Source organism: Balearica regulorum, chromosome 8, assembly GCF_011004875.1.
Source record: "Balearica regulorum gibbericeps isolate bBalReg1 chromosome 8, bBalReg1.pri, whole genome shotgun sequence".
Classification (NCBI taxonomy): domain Eukaryota; kingdom Metazoa; phylum Chordata; class Aves; order Gruiformes; family Gruidae; genus Balearica; species Balearica regulorum.
This window is the reverse complement of record NC_046191.1, coordinates 34,916,897-34,935,012: the sequence shown is the minus strand read 5'-3', so window position 1 is coordinate 34,935,012 and position 18,116 is coordinate 34,916,897. Positions and strand designations below refer to the sequence as shown.

At 35.8% G+C, this 18,116-nt stretch overlaps 1 protein-coding gene across 2 annotated transcripts in view; it reads left to right on the top strand.

The window, feature by feature from the left end:
* Positions 1 to 18,116, top strand: part of BRINP3 (BMP/retinoic acid inducible neural specific 3) — a 223,917-nt gene that overhangs the window by 142,243 nt on the left and 63,558 nt on the right. For both annotated transcript variants that reach the window (XM_075760566.1, XM_075760567.1), the window contains exons 5-6: positions 12,436 to 12,541; positions 15,405 to 15,641. In XM_075760566.1, the coding sequence (XP_075616681.1) occupies positions 12,436 to 12,541; positions 15,405 to 15,641 (343 nt within the window). The remainder of the gene's footprint in view (positions 1 to 12,435; positions 12,542 to 15,404; positions 15,642 to 18,116) is intronic.

Genomic DNA, 18,116 nt, shown 5'->3' with positions numbered 1-18,116 from the left:
AAATTTCCTTTATGTGAGAATCCTTTATAGGTAACTGAGAGTTGCATCATTGCTGTCTTCTGCAGCTCACAATTATTTCTATCTCTAGGGCTTCAGCAGGATTTACATTTCCGACAGCAAAACTATAATGTAATCTCTAACAAGATAATGCTTATAATGCCTATATATGCTGTGGCAGAAAGCTGGGTTTAGGAAAGGTTTCATTATTCATCCAGGAGACTTTCTACAGTATCGTGTGATTACTATAGTGTTTTCAGACCTTTAATGTCTGAAAGGTTTGTAGTTTCATCACTGTTCTACAAATTTTATTGCTGAATCAAGTATGCAAAATAAAAAGCGTTTCTAATTTTGCATGGTGAGATTCTGACTTTATACAATGAATAAACTCCACCAAAGTCAAAGAAGTTTCTTCACATGCATATTGATACCATTGAGATCAGAGTTTTCTCCATTCAACCTCAAACATCATCTTCCTAATTAATCAAATTGGTATTTGTTATGTCTCTCTAGATTACCCAAATTTACCCTCTCATTCCTAGGGAATAGTTAATACATTTCATGGTCTTTGGGTATTCTTCCTTTGATTTTTGTTAAAAGTAATACAAAAATTAAAAAAAAAATCATAAAAGAACTATAGTGTCACAGTTATACTAGTTCATAATGTTCCAACATTTATAATAATTCCACTAAATAGAGGACATTGGCATGCAGTCTCCTATCTAGATTGTAGATTTATAAGGAAATATAATTGTATCTTCTCCAGGAGTAACTAAAGACTTGAAAATGAAAAAAAAAAAAATTCCATGTTTTTCCTTCAACTCTTTGTGAAATCCTGATTGTGTAAAAATGAATGATGATAAAATGTTGCAGATAATAGAGAAAATGGTTTGAAGAGGACCATTACAATATTTTTTGCTGTCATATTTTAGTGTATTTAAGTAGACTTTATTATTCCTCTGGTTCTCTGTTTGAAATACGACATTCACAGCAATAGTCAGCCACGCATATCAGTATAAGAAATAAATACCCTGTGTTCCTTCAAGCATAGCAATTTATATACTTGGTTAAAGTATAATGATAAAATGTGTGGGTCTGCTTTTTTTTCTTTTTTATTTAGGATATGCAAGAGGACCAAAGCATTATGTCTGAAAATTTTCATTCGGTCATAAAGACCAATCTATTAAAAATAATCCTGTAGGAAGGAGTTGGTATATTGCACACTCAGAAGGGTAAAGCATCACACTCTTTCTTCTTGAGGTAAAAGACAAAGGCGTTTCACCTGTTAAACTCCACAACATCAGGAGATTACAGTGCTAAAAAGACAATAAGGAAAGTTACTTAAGATAATTAAATTGAGTTTATCAACAACTTTGGTATTGGTTTACACTGAACAGGATCTGTCCTTCCTTGATGAAAATATAGAAAGCTGGCAAGTCTATAGTGTAGGATATGAAGAGTTATACACTACTATCACAGTGTAATAGCTTAGAAAGAATTGTGCACCACATACAACCTAAATGTTCTAATAAGTAAAAAGGCATGAAAAATAAATACAGTGACATATATGAATTTAATCCACACATTTACATGTGTAAGACCTGGAATAAAAAAGCAACTCATGTGAAAAGGTTTTCCACCTACCATATCATGAAAGGAGATGGATACTTAGATATCTCTAGAAATTTTCTAAGTACATGATAGTCTACATGGAAACACATCAAAACCTGCAGGTAGTAGAGTTTCTTTCAATTCTGAGCAGAACAAAGTCCTTCCACTTCCATGGGACTCCACAGTACTGATAATAAGTGCTACTCTCTTTTCATTTGTTTCCTCCTTTTTCCTCTGAACTGCCCTCTTTCCCTAGATTCTCATGCTCATAGGAACCCTAGCTGTCTCTTTTTCTATTTTTTTGGCTGAAGAAATGCACTTGTCTTTATGATACATCGTTCTTTGCCCTAGGTGTTGTCTCATCTATGTCAGGTACAGAAAGAAATGAATAAAACAAGCCCTCGGACAAGTTTCTATATTCTAAACATTTTCTGAAAAAATTATATCAATGCAAGATCCATAGTAGGACACATTCATGTATAGCTTAATGAACAGGCTTTGATATTTCATAGATCTTTCTATTCCCATGAATCAGGATGATTTGAACTGTGTTCCAGCTAGGCACAGCAGTCTGTCTGGATAACATTGCCCCTGGAGCCTAATTCGAAGAGCAATCTTCAGTAGATTAAAGATTCTCTTTTTGTTTAGTTCATGAAATAACAATATTGAGAATCACTCAGTTATTAGCCAAAACTTTCCGAAGAGCAGTCAGTTTGTTCATTCATGAATCTTTATAGGTGGTGAATGAGTTAAGGTGCAGCAGCACAGTTTGATGAATCATGCTCAATGCCATGTGCCAGAGGTATTTTCACCTGTCAAAAACATGGAAACCCCCATGGTGCAAATCCACAATGTTCCACTAAATACAATGTTGATTTACACTGGGGAGGATGAAAATATAGGATCTTGGAATGTCTATAGGAACTTCTCATGCAGCTGTAATTCCTACCTCTCAAGATGGCTTGTTTTTGCTTGAACTCTGTTTTAATTTTGTAGTGCCTTTTATTACTATCAATTTACAGAAATACTTGAGTACCATTTGATATGCTTGCAGTTATGTGTATTTTGATTATTTAATCAAGCTCAGCAAACTTATGACTCCAGTTTTACTTTTGTTCTTCTGAGTAAAACCTTGAACTCTGATTTAAAGTTTCCACTTCCTGATGTGATGAGCAATTCTGGGCAGAGAGATACTCTTTCTTTTCTTCTCTATCACTTTTTGTGTGTTCATTAAAACTTTAACGGATATAATGAAAATATAGTTTGGTACCTACACATTCCCAGTTCTCACTCACTAAAGGCATTTTCTACAATCTTCAGACTTTTGAGTGTTTGACATAAAAAGTTTCTATATTTAAGTGTGGGTATAATCAAACCTATCTCATTCCTTATGCTACAGGGTTCTCCACTTGATTTGTGCATATTTGACAGGGCTTAGGTGTAAAAGAAATGATCTTTTTTCCGTGTATTTTGACAGATCAAATCTGAAAGGTCAGACTGTATACAGACCACAACTACAAGCTCTCATTTCCAATAAATTTTGACTGAATTGAGAAACCTGGATTCAGTCCTCCTTTCTGATCTATAGTAGACAGGCAATGGGATTATCTGGAATACAATTGGTCTCAAAGGGAATAAAAAGGGGAATTTATTCTATTTTAGTAAAAGTATTAGGAGCTTATGGTTTATTTTTAACCAAAGATTTTTCTTTCATATGGTTCTTTGCTTGCAAATTTGTTTCTTTCTTCTAGCCTTGCCTTTCCCAATCATTTTTCTTTTTTTATCTGGAATAGTTCTCATTATCACAGTAGCAAGTTTTCTGTAAAAATTGTTATCTGAAAAGTAATTTTTAATTATATGCATATAATTAATTATTAAAATAATTGTTTTGGTCATAGTAGAGAGTTCTAGGTAAAACTGTGTGTATATTTGTATCTTAATCAAATATACCCTAAGGTTTGGTGTATTTACCTTGGACTTGCGAGTTGACCTAAAATAGAAAGTGAATATCCCAAAGAAACTGCCTCCTTTCCCAGGCATTCTTACTGGCTGCTTCGTGAACTACTTCTGTCTGAAACAAGCTTGCAACTGTTGATGGTTCTGCATTCCAGACTAGCAGCTGGAGTAGAAATAAGGACACCTGGGAGACTTTTTTTGCTATGAGTATTTTCCATATGAAGATTAAGCATGGTAAATGAGGACCAATTTTATTCTTTTCTGACCACTGGGGTTTAAACTGTTGCAGACAAGCCCTGAAATGTTTCCTTAACTGTCAGCACTACAGTGAATTCATAGTCTGGATGACAGTGAGCCAAAATACTGCTAAGATTTCCCACATCTTGTGAGAATCTCACAGGTCAGGTCCTCAGAACTGCTTGGATGATACAGAAGCCGTGGCTCATTTATCAAAGTAAGCACCCAGCACTCTCGGGTCACGCAATGAGTTCCTGAGTGCTTACATTAGCTTTGATTATGAGCATTGCTCCTTTAATTCACTTAAATGATTTAGAAAACATCAGCAAACATGTATGCTTCAGAACAGATTCAACACTAAGTCCTCTGTGGTTTAGTATTCTTTAGCTAATTTGGTGTTGGTCCTTGACTGGAGCTTCAAGTGCAATTGCAGATAAATATTTGAAGATGCTTTTCCCTATAAAATAATATTTAACAAGCAACATATACATTTAGTTTAAAAGATAACTGCCAGAGATTTGATTTCTGAATCCTAAGTCTTTTACAATTTATGCAGTGAACAGGTTTGCCAAGCTTATTTGCCTGCTTTGAGTAAGAATCATATCATCTATAGCCATGCACTAAGCATGATATACTTATTTAGTGCAGCAATATTTGGAATCAGATTCCAGTCTCAGGTGTTTTTTCCATGTCTTTTCATAAGTTTGTGGGATTTAAAGGTGAAGATTTGCTTTCGGCACAGATTAAACTACACAATAGTATTGGAACAGCATAATTAAAGTTATAGAGCAAAATACCTAAACTAATCATCTTACACTGAGGAAGCATTCACATCAAATTAAATTTAAAGCTTCAGTATAAAGTTGCTTTTCTTTTCTGAAACAAATTTAGCCAAGTGTTTCCCTTTAGTTTGAACGTCTGATAGGGATTTGATGATAAAATTATAGATCAGTTGTAATTCTTAACTCTGTAGACAGGCCTTCAAATCTGCAGAAAAAACATGTAAAAACCAGTAACATAAAAAAAGAGAGTTTTGCAAAACTATAAATTGAGATTTGGCAGTACCAATGAGACAGAAAGGGCAAATGTGTTGCAATCATTTACCAGAGGGAATAAACGGGTGGGAAGTAATGAGGATGCAACCTAAAAATAAATCCCTAAAAACATATATGTGACCTAGGCAGACAGCAAGCCAGCAGACATGCACATTATGGACAGTAATGTGATTTCTTTTGAGAGGTTAGAATGACAACCCCATAAGGGGCAGTTTGACTGGACTACGGTAAAATAAAGTGGACATGCAAAATGTCCTGCTGCAGATGTCATGGTAAGTGAGGAGCAGAGTGTTAGGGACTGTAGTGCTATGGACAGCAAAAATAAACCAGGAGTTTACATGCACTGCAGGGGAGGAAATAGCTTAAATTAGTACAGTTTTAGAGATACTACTGAAAGGAATATTGCAACTAAGTTTTAGAATTGCACAGAAATATATGATCATAGGTAGGATCTCCATGGAAAATCTGGTTCTTAATTAACCTGCCCTTATCACTTTGATTTTTGAGCTTAAAGACTTTAAATCATTTTAATGTTATTTTTATGTCCTAATGTTAACCTTTAACATTTACTTTTTTCTTTAGCACAAGTTATTCTTATTTTTTCTTTTAAAATATATATATAATTTTTAAAACTGACCACATCAAAGGTAAAATGTTTCCAAATTATCCAAAGATAATTTTTATATTCACCTAGACTTTCTTGTTCCTGTCATTTCACAAAGAAAAAGAGCATTTTAACTTTTTATTGTGATTCAGGGAGGATTATATTTTTTAATTCATACTTTCCCAACCTAAGAAAATGATTTGCCATTCAACTGCAGTATTATTATGACTAATAATATCTGTGAGTCTTATAAATAGCCAAATCATGCCATCTTCTTGAAACTAATGGGGACACAGTGAAAAATCCCAGTAGCCTCAGCATTGCATATTGGAACTGAGCCATGAAGATGTAAATCCTATTCCTGATACTCCTGGGAAGTCCTTGCGTGGGATTTTGCACTTGGGCTAAATGTAGGTAGATGGTCTCCCTTTACAGTATGTACCCCAAGATTTCCTTGGAGCTTTTTGTCCTTTATATAGTAATGGAGTCACGTTTGGAAAAGGATGGAGGGTCAGGAGTTGGGCTTTACTTCAGCAGGCTTCTCTGCTTCTGCTTTCTGCAGATACCTTGAGATTTTTATGAACATGAAGTATTATTTTAATTTGTATCTGTGCTGTTTTCTTTGTTTCTAATTTTATCTTTTAAACAAAATATATAGATTTCATTTATTGTTTGTTGCTCATCTGTCTCTTTAGGCAATAAAAGTTGTGAAAAAATAGCATTAGTATTCATTTAAGTAAGATGTGGGCAAGCAGAAGTATCTAAATGTAAATTGAAACAAAAACCTCAGCTTTTATTATGTTTTTTGCTAAGTCTATTACTTCTCCATATAAGAACTTCGCTCTCATCTATTCTTCAAGATTAATTAAAGGACATAACTTGCTATTTCTGAGAGAAAGTCTGTCCTTATGCTCTGTATGAGGCTGATGCACCCTTGATTTCTGAAAGCGCAGGAGATAAAGGCTCTGGTACCGCTGCCCTGACTGCTTTTCCAGCAGCCTCATTTCCTGCAAACTTCCCTGTTGCTTTACATAAGGTTGCACAGGAACACGGCATCTGACATGCAGTGGATTTAAAACATCCTTGAAAAGGGAAAATTGTGGCTCCAATGCCAGAACTGTCAATGCTGCCAGTGATTTCAGCTGGGATAAATCCTGACTTTCAGCTTCCACAGCCTCAGGAGTGTTGCACAGTCTGCAGAGCTGGCGTTAGAGAACAGCGTAAGGAGTAATCATTTCCTCCTCCCTACCTGACCCCTATCTCAAGTATCTTTAGAAGTTAGTTCAACCTATATATGTTTCCTGCTAGTCCAGATCTGAGGCATTCCTGACAGTATTGGTTTCTTCTCTAATTTTCCTGTGGCACAGCATAGAATCAAAGACTTGTTTCAATGTATTTGTGGCTTCTCCTGGAATTTACAGATAATAAATTGCTCTCTGAGATAGTGGGGAACAGACTTGAACGGACAGGTGATTGCTCCCTATCAGATGAACGTAAACAGCCTGAAAAAAAATTGTATTTGTAACAAATGTAACAATAGAGCAGAATTCAAATTGTCTGAGTTCATTTTTGATTCCTAGAATATTCTAATTTCCGAGGTATTTAATGGTTTATGTGGGGATAATATATTTCAATTTCATTGTTGTTGTAATGTAGTCATTTAGTTCACAGCAAATTCCTGAGAGTGTAGAAACAAAGGAGGGGGAATGGAGGGATTACACTGATCTCTGGGGAAGCTTTGTTGCTGCAGTCAGTGAAATTGAAAGTCATCTCCTTGCCCAAAAACTTCAAAGAAGTCATTACTCCACTTCTAATGAAGTTAATGGAAATTTTGCAATTTATTTCATTTGCAGAAAGATCAAGTTTACTGTTCCTGTTCCATTTTACAACAGCAGAAGACAGAAAAATATGGTGGGAACGATTCCAGGTCTCCTGAGTTAGTGGGCTCTTCAAATTAAAAAGTCAGTCTTATGCTATCAATACAGTTGCTAGAAAATGTGCTGAAAATATTACGTGCCTATGAGGTATTAGAGGTTTAGAATGCTGGCAATTTAAAAAAAATAATAATATTGAAAACATTAATCCAGCTCCTGACATTGTGGGTGCCGTTGGTTTGTCTGTACCTCCTTCAGAAATGTTCATCTAGCTGGTAGCATGGTAAGTGTCAGTGCTTGAAACATGCAGAAGATTTGATTTATTTTAATTACACACTAATTAGTGGGATTCTTTTAATATGCTCAATGACACAGGTAGGGCAGCAGAGCAGCAACTATTGTGTGGTAAAGGAAAGTGCTGAAAGAAAGGTGCTTTTGTGAAAAACTGTCAAGCCTGGGGGAAAAAAAAAGTAAGTTGGCAGGAGATCCACTTCTAAATAGAAAGTACATTTAGTTCCTATTCATCTGATCAACTTTTTTTTTAGGTGAAATGAACATTGACTGCAGAATGTGCAGGGATGACAATGTGTGGGAACATGGGCTGTAAGACAAGTCCTGAAGGTGAGGTTGATAGGAGAGTCATACAGGAGAATCCTAAAGACTTCAGGTTTCTCCCCACTCCACGCTCTTGCCCTTTCTTCTGTCTGCACCAGTCGTTCAGAAGAGACCTTCTTCCTGAGTAGTCATGTATATATGATGAGTTTGCTCTAAATCTTTATTTTAATATTTAAAATATTAAAGAGGTTTATACGAGTATGAATGCAGCTGCCTATTTTGAAGTGACTAGCATTGTCTCATTCTCCTTTGTGTTGGCTTAGTTATCTTCCTCAGAAGTCAAATACATTTTTAAAGAGTCTTACTGAAGAGGATAGTCCTTTATGCAAGACGGCACACCACCTCTGCACGGGCATATAGTTAGGAATATTAGCTACGTGCATTTAAAAGGATGCACCAGGAACAAAATCTCTGCAGAAATATATTTCCCTTTTATTAGGAAAGCCTTCTGTGGGCTTAATTATCACGGACGAAAAAAGCACACTGTTTCCCAGGGAAATACTACCCACTGATATCACAAGAATTCAGCCCTGCTTAAGTGCTAGGAGGTATGTTCTCAGTGCACTTATAATCGGGTCGTTATCACCATGGTTATGAGATTTAACTGGCTGAAAACTGTAGGCATTTGTCTCATTAATGCCAAATGTTATAGTTTATTTCTGGGAACTGAAAACCCTGCTGCCCAGGGAAACCTGTTCTGTGATAATCTTTGAAAACAAGGCACTTGAGAATAGCCTGCCTGGTTCATGTCAGATGGTTTCACACATATTTTGTTACTGGTTCATAGGGAGTTTTGGTTATTAAATAACTTTGTTCTGCGGTATTTTGCTCTGTGAGTTCGCGTTCTTTATGGACTGCAGGTCTAGCTCTTACAAAACAAGCACGTGGTTATGATGCTCTTCGTAGATGCGCAATCACCTCTGGACTACGCTAGCATCTTAGCATACTCTGCATTTACACTTTACCTTTCCCTCTCCTCTTTTTGGTTTTTCTTTTATTGTATACTTTCAGACAAAAAATACTTTTCAGCTGTGATCTTGGGATTAAAGACAGTCACACTTGTCTGCTTGAAAGATAATTAAAGCGCCATTGCCCTTCCCATTTTGTTTCTATTGTTCCTGAAACAAAAAAATGTAAAATCATCAGCGATTTCAGTAACACTTGGATCAAACCAGAATTAATACATTCGGACCTTATTTCTTCCCTCTGTAATCTTCTTTGTTATCAAAATGAGTTACCCCAAAATTAAATCTTTGCATTTGATCAGAAAACTTGACAGAAATTGGAGGCTTTCATTTATCAACTACTCAAAGTTTTCTTCTGATTTACAATCTTTGTTGAGTAGGATTTGTACAGAGTATAAAAAGCATATGTAACTACATCACTTTGACCTCTGACTAGAAGTGTCATCCTTGGGAAGTTGGAGTTTGGATGATTTTCATCTGCTTTAGTCTTTCTTTGTTGCATATCGGGACTGTACATTTTGATTTTCTTCTGGCAATGTGTTTTCTATGTGGAAGCTAAGAGTGCCAGAGCAAAGGAGTTGACAGAGGAAGGCAAGGGTACTTGGAAAAGTAAAAGAATGAATAATACAAATATATAGATTTGAGTGAAAACATAATGTTTGAAAAAGGTCCTATTTATTGCTCTATTTATGGAGTATTATTTATTGTTGCTATTATTAGAACAATATTTTATTGCTTACCTATAATAGTCATGAATGTCTGTAAGTCATCTTAAAATCTAACCGCGCTCAGGCTTTTTCATATATATATACAGTTTTCTTTTGAATGAGTGGATTTATATAACCAGTCTCTAAAAGTCAAAAAAGCCGTTTAATGATGATTTTTCCCCATTCTGCCTCTTGACACACCTAAACACACCAAGCTCTCTCTCTCCCATAATCAAAATGGTGGAAGTCTCCACCTACGTCTTGCATAATCCAAATGAAGATGCATGAACAAAAAGGGACACAATAATTATAAAGTTACTTACTAACCTTACTTATTTGGTCATTTCAGGAGGCATAAGAATAAGAATGGATAGGAATTGTAAAATTGGCTTTATAGGTTATACGTTTCATATAACTCTATAAAGCTGCACTGCCTTATAGACAAATGGTTGAAAAGGATAATGATAATATATAAAAGAAAACAACACTAAAATAGATGGATCTTTAAACAAAGAATTACATAGATAAATGCTGAGCATAATCTTTCAGAACTAGGATAAAATTCATAACATTCACCCCTCTTTTATTGCCTTCTGGCGATTTATTTATTATTTCTGGCGATTTACTTATTTAATGTAGAGGACTGGTTCTGTTGTTGTATAAACAGATCAGGATTCTGTATATGGGCTGGGGGTACTACACAAAAATGAAATTTTAGAATGAAATTTTAGACCACTTGTTGGGAGAGGAAGAGGACTGAAGGATCACAGGTAAATCAAAATTGTCATTCTAGCCATGTCCAAGCCAAATCTGATGCCCGTGCAAGAGTCTTTGTGCTGATTCAGGATGATTAAGCAAAAAACATGGCAAATCTGGCCCTGGCATAAATATTAAAGACTGCTAAATATGTACAGGGAGGAGACATCCTGACTCCATCTCATTTCCTCGTGCAGCTGGCACTCTGCTAACAGGTTTGGCTGAAGCCAGTTCTGTGTGTCCTCTCCACGGGCTGCTGGCATTGCAAAGGGTCTCTTTCTCCACTCTCAGGAACACTAGTTCAAAGTGACGGAAAGATGCCAAGACCTTGGAATAGCCTAAGATTTTGTATTTACTTTGCAAAAGTGCAAGAGATCTTGGAAAATGTGAAATCTCGGTGGCTTCAAGAATAACATGATCCAGCTGCAGCCACCCACACGTGCTGGTGGTAGCACAGACTGTGAGAGCCAGGCAGTCCTAAGCAACATGAACATTCATGGATTATTTTAGCAAACCTTTATATTCTTTTCAAAACAGATTGCTAAAATATCAAGCTTCTTTCTTGTGACTTGTCTGTTTGCATGTCAATCTGCTGCTCAATGGAGGTATGTGTTTTGGAAATGAGCTCCTTGACCTATAATTTAGGCTTATTCTCCAGGAGATCCAGAGCTGAATACAATACCTGAAGTAACAGGGATTGTATTCAAAACTGAGGCAGATCACCAAATAAGGGTAAATCTGGCCACAACCTCTGAGATGGTAAGAAGAGGAGAGCTTAGAAGTTCCAGGATGGTGGCTGGGAGCAGTTTGAGAGGGGGTATGATAGAGGAATTGGTTGTACTTTGGCAGTAAAGGAGACTGGGACAATATCGCATGGCCAGGATTTCCTGCTGTGGCTCTGTTTGTATTACTTTTATTCCTCTTTGGCTTTCTTCTTTCTGCCTGGTCTTGGGGAAAAGGAGAAGGAACTACAAAACCACGAATTTTCAACAGCACTCAATTCAATTTAAAAAATGTGAGATCATGGTATACTCATCTGTCCTAAGGCTTTCGTTTTTTTCCTTGACTCCTTATACAGGTAAAAAACAAAACAAAACAAAACAAAAACAAAACCTGAGGTGCTGCCTGATCTGCTGTGGAGCTGCCTGCCTGCCCTCTGGGCATCACAGTATTGCTTCCAAAGCTGCAGTGCTTCTGAGAAGCTACATTAAACTTTAATTTAATTTAATTTAATTTAATTTAATTTTATTTTATTTTATTTTATTTTATTTTGCTTAGCATAACATTTAAAAATGAAATTAGCATTTATCATTATTTTGTTGACACTTAAGAATTATCTGTAATATTCCATGAAGCATATAAATCACTTGTTGTCTTTTTTACTTAAATACTGAAATGTATTTACTCATTTAAATAACTGCTCGTTGCCAGACACAATCCTCAACTGTTAAGCCAGAGCTCTACTTGTGGCAATTCTGTTTCAATAAGTTTAGCTGTATTTTGTTTCTGTGGTCATGGATTCAGTGATACAACAGGCAGGATATCTAGAGTTTAATGTCTAAACTTATCTTAGGCAGTTCCCAATGACAAATATCCCACCACTACCACCATTATAAATACAGCTCATAAAACGTTTTTACTTATGAATCCTGCTGTGCTACACAGGAAAAGTCCAAGTTTTTTTCCATTATTTCAACAAGGAGTTGCCATGTGCACAAGTTTCCTCAGTGAAAATCAGAGTCCTCATTTTTATGAATCACATTTATTAAACTCATTCTAATTCCCATAGCTATGAAGAAATAAATTGTCTTTAGACTGTTGGTTAGCTAAAGTATTTGTAAGGATTCTCTGCAATAGAAATAGCGCTCCCTGAAGTTTGTGGTACTGGTAAAACATTTGCAGTCATACTTTTCATAATTAAATTGAGGTATTTCACCTTAACTAAGTTGGAAATGTACCACCAGCTGAATTAAAGAGAAACTTTGTGAAATGAGCTTCTGAAATCCTCAGTCTGTTTTGAATAATACAGCAAATGCTTTTCCATTCCCTTACCATCAGGTAACAGAAACGCGGACTGGTCCTCTTGGCTGCAGTAACTATGACAACCTAGATTCTGTCAGCTCTGTTCTGGTTCAGAGTCCTGAAAATAAGATTCAGTTGCAAGGTATGTAGGTGCAATTTCATTAATTTGTTTTGGAACAGGATGACATTTATCACACTATTTGTTTTTCTTTCTTCCACCTCATAAAAGGTCATTTTCCTAATTTTTTTTGTGTGTGCAATAAGTACATTCTAGACAAAGTGAAGGAAATGTCAGTAACTCATGTCACCTTTGAAATGGAAACAATTTCTGTACACATCAGAAAATAATTTGAATAATGCTGTTAACATTTTACAGCCCTCTTTAGCAACCACTTGCGCACCATTTAAACAGCCTGAATTCCCATAGATTCCACCAAGCAGGGAGTGACATTTAGTGTGCTCGGCCTGCTTTGCACATACCGAGCAGTAGCTTCTGCCTCACGCAGCTGTCCCACTGAAACTGATGGAGCCACTGGAGGAGCAGCATAAAGATTTTCAAAGACTCTAAATAATGAAGAGTCCAAAAGCTCCTCTTGGGAATTTTAAGAAAACTTGGAATGCTAGGTATCTCACTCATTAGAAATATAATAGTAATTGTATATATTGAAAAAGGAAAAAGAAAAAGAAAAGGAAAAGGAAAAGAAAAAGAAAAAGAGGAAAAAAAGGAAAATAAAAAAAAGGAAAAGGAATAAAAAAGACATAATTTCTAATTCATTTTTCGTTAATTCCAGTAGATGGATTTCCCTGCCTTCATATTAGGTACACAAACATTTTTCAAAATTCACCCTCTAGGGTATTAGGCCATTATTAATTGCCTTTTTCAGTCACACAAATGTAGCATGAGCAACTTATTACTACGAAAAAAGACTAAATTCTCAATAATTTATATACTTGTGTGTACCTCTATGTATATACTATGACAGAAGAATCCAGTTCTTAATTTGCAGTTACAGGTAGCTATACAATTATTTCCAGTTTTAAATTTTTTCCATATTGGTTCGTAAATCAATTGGACATATAGTGTGAAGTTATTGCTGGCTAATAAGAAAGATTATCTTCCTGTTTAAAATACCCCCGTGCTTTTTTTCCTCTTTCCTTTGTCTCTCCTCAGAATAGGTTAATAGCTGTAAAATCATACAATAGTATCAGAGACAGTATGTATTTTTTTAAAAAAGAACTTGTCATTTCCACTGGGATGCAATAATATGTTTCTAGAAATAATTTATGATTTTTAATGGTCTCCAGCATATGCACAATGGTTGTCAGTTAAAATTTGTAAAATAACCTTTGCATGTCTTAGTGGTTTGACGCATGCCATTGGATTGTCATTATGAGAAATATAGTATCAGAACTGCAGAAACTATTTCATACTTATCATGGAAGAACTGAACAAGACTCAAGTTTGTTTTTCTGGGCTTTCTTTTCCTTTCACAATTTCAAGGCTTTTCACAAGTATAGAAGTACATTAAAAAGTTTACTCAGGTAACAACAGTGTTTTACAAATTTTGACATGAGTTAGAAGAAAGCACGGACAGACCTGGTTTTAGCAATTGTGATATGACTTTTGACTCGGAAAGGTTATGAAATTACTGTTACAGTAATCATTTTTATGTACCTAAAAGTAAGGGATAGATCTCTATGAAATTGTCCACATGCCTATGTAAAAGAAACATACATCAGAAATAACCAATCTGCATACTGAGAAATTACTTGGGCAAAAAATAAGCTCCACTGGCTCCAGAGAGTTTATTTTTCCAAAGAAAATAATAACAAAAAATAAATAAAAGTTCATAATGTACCTTGCAGTGGCTTTTTGATTGGTTGATTACTGTTGTAGGTAGAGTGACTGATAGCTAGTTAGTGAAAATGTTTCTATATGAAATACTCATTCCCATCACTGGGATCATGTAAACTATGTTCAAAATTTTCAGATGAATAAGTCTAAATTTCTATTTGCAAATATTCTGAATTTTTGCTTCACCTGCTCTGTGGTTTGGATTCATCAATGTGATGTGCTGCGGCAAGGCCTCTGCATGTCATGACAGGATAAAGTGTGACAAGACTTTGCAAAGGGATTTGTGACATAGCAGGAATTTTTTTGAAACACAATAGGAGCTAGACTTTGCACCCTTTCTCCATGCTAAATCTTTCATACATTTAAGAATTAATTTTCTTTCTCATGGTTTTATACTCCTACCCATCACTTCCAATTAACTGTCCCTTAGTAAATACTAATGTTATAAGAAATGAAATATCAGCTGAATTTTATTTTTCTAAAATTGCCTCCAACTCAATTTTCCCCATTCTTCTTAGTTTGTCTCTACAGAATCATGAAGAGATAACCAGAGTTATTTAGACAAGCTATATTTTGTTGCGTCAAAGGCAACACGGAAAACAAGTCCAATACAGAATTGAAATGTTTACCTTCACACCTCTTTTCCTAATCATACTGTCTCTTTACTCAGCCTTTCAGGGCTGCTTTCCCTTCATCAGGACTCTCAAAATTTGCATTATCTGCTAGTACCAAGATTATAATTCAGCTGCATGCTTCCCTACTGCAAAGCCCTTACTGCTCAGGCTGTTCATTCAGCAATTCTTTACAAGGAGAAGTTGATGTAATCCTTTCTTTCTGTTTTTGACAATTCCCCTTGAAAGAAATTACGCCAGGAAATGCTGTCTGAGGAACACGGTTACTAGTTATTGGAATGGATGTTCCATGCTGAGAGGGAAACTTGAGGAACATATCCGAAATTAATTGTTAAGAAAGGAAACACATGACATAGTGCAAATGCTAGACAGATGTGCAAATTGACCAGAAAAAGCCATATAGTTTCCTTTTTCATAATTTTTGTTTGTTCGTTTGCTTGTTATGTAAGTTGGGGAAGCTTCTTGGCTCGAGCATTCCTTTGCATTTAATAACTTAATGCTGACTCTATTTCCTTCAGGTCTTCAAGTCATCCTGCCTGAGTATCTGCAAGAACATTTTGTCCAGGCAGCTCTGAGCTATATTGCCTGCAATTCAGAGGGGGAGTTCATCTGCAAGGACAATGACTGCTGGTGCCAGTGTGGTCCCAAATTCCCAGAGTGCAACTGTCCCTACATGGACATTCAAGCCATGGAAGAAAATCTGCTCCGCATAAGTGAGACTTGGAATGCATACAACAGTGAATTTGAAGAATCCGGTGAGATGTTTTATAAAATTTTTGTCTGTTTAGCTGTATCTCACAAAAAGTATTTATACAGCAGACTCCATCTGAAATCTCCACAATGGTTCCTACATCTAAAGCTAAACATATTTAAATGTATCCTAGATCTGAGTCTTAATTATTATAACTTTCTGATAGGAAGTGTTGTCCTCACCTCATGATGATCAGCAGTCTGTGTAATTATATTAGGATTTAGGCAGCTGTGTTTGAGTATTCATCTGCTATACTTTGTGGAGTCCAGAGCCGTGAGGACTTGGTCCCTGATGGAGCAAGAAGTGTACTGGAGGAGGCAGAAAGGAGAACAAATGAGGAACAAAGTCAGGTTATACACTTTATATGGGTACTCTGCATTTTTGTTCTGTAATGCAGCTGAAACAGCTGCTTCATTTCACATCCATTTTTCAGTGTTGGGTCAAAGTTTCTCCTGTACTTCCCCTTTATCCTGTCCCTCCAGCGATACCATGAAGCTGACATAGAGCGCATAGCCAGCCCTTGATTTACCAAGTAATTAACATTTCATCCCCTTGTAGTTGGCAACTTCCTTCTTCAGATGATTTCTGTTTAAACTGGACCTATCCATGTTGTCTCTACAACATGTTTGTGCCACATTGGTTTTCTTAAAAGCATCGAAGTTTGTTTCATACATCATTTCACCTGTCCTGATCATCAGAACTTCCAGTCCCATAGAGAATGGGAACTGCAGGTAAAATCAGCTTCTGAACAACTGTTTTCACAACTCACTCAGTGATATCGGTAACAGCTGTCTAGCTAGATGGTGGGAAAAGTAAGGAGAGCTCAGCAGACCTGGGAAAAATCACCAAGAAAAAAAAAAAGAAATTAGGAACTTAAGGGAGAAGCAGAAAAAAGCAAAAATCACAGTTTTTAAAGAGTTGTGTTGGAGAAAGAGAATGAGTCTGTAGAAGAGAGAGGGAAGACTATTCAGTGGTCACGGGAAGAGTGTGGGAGAGAAGAAATATCAGTACAATACTTCACTGTGAACAGTACATTGTATACATTCATTTTTAATATTTATTTCTTTATTGTTAAAGACTGATTTCTCAATTCAAGGTTAGAGAATTTAAAAAGACCCTATATCAATTAAAATTTCAGTTGTAGGAACTTTTAGTGAGACCTGATGCCTAAATCTGAGTCTGTTTGGAAGATCTCAAGCCCTTTTCCCAGCTCTGGTCTCACTCTTAGCACGAGGACACCAGAACTTACAATATTTCTCCTTGGAGGATCACACACTGATTATAAAAGCATGAATTTATGTTTCTGTTTTTGTGTGTGTAAAAGTGCATTTTCCTAATGACTATTTTGACATCTTTAAGCATTTATGGAGTCATGCTATCACTTAGCACTTTGCAAACAAGAATAAGCTTATTGACTCTGCAGAAGGGCACAGTTTTGTTTACCATATTTTGTCCTATTTGAATGGGATGTGATGCTGTTCAGTGCCTGAAGAATGTCATTTGATGGCACCTACTTAACAGCAATTTCAGTTAAGCTGAAAGAGCATACATATCCAAATCTGTGGAGGATTCTCATAGCAAGCTGTAGAGGAACATCGAATTACTTCTGGGTTTGAGTAGTTGTCAGCTACACGTATAGTCCTATGTTCAGGACTGAGACATGAATGTCAGGGGGAAAATCGGTAAGAGTTAAATTTTGTGCTTTTAAAAAAGGCTCTTTAGCTATGCTGTGTGAATCACTAAAATGGCAACTTCACATATATCTGTCAATTAGGTAATTGCTCGTAGGTGTGGTTACTTAAAGGTGTGAAATATAGATTATTAACCTGATTAAGATATCTGCCACACCCACTCTTTAGCCCTTGAATTATTTAAATATTTTTTAATCTAATAAATATACAAATCATGAATTCCACGTCTTATAGGTAGCTTAGAAAATCTGCTTTTAACTTATAAACTGTTGTGCATAAAGATGTTCATGGAAAGATGAGATAGGTAACCTTGCATGTGTATGGGTCTGTACTTTGTTGAAAAATAGTCAGCGTGTGAAATTTTGACAGATAGCTTAGTCATTGCCCATTCAACCTTCCTACATAAATCATATATTACCATCTGAACTGCTCTTCCAGTACTGTCACACATGGTCTGTAAACATTTCTATTCACAGCGATTACTGAGACATATTCTGAAAAATTTACAGCTTGTGCAACAGTTAAATTATGAAAAACACTATTAACAAATATCAGCATGGTCTGATTAACATTAATAGCATGTTCTAAGAACAAAAGTTCCCTTTATTAAACAAAACTAATGTTTAAAATAGGTATTTTATAACTTTGATGTGGGATATATATCCTTCAGTCTTAGTCTAAATTGGTGGAAGTCAGCTTTTCAGATTAGTATGTTGTTTTATTCTAATCAATTCATAATAAAAATAAATTAGCTAGAAAAGAGTAGGGTGAAAGAAGGTCAGATTATT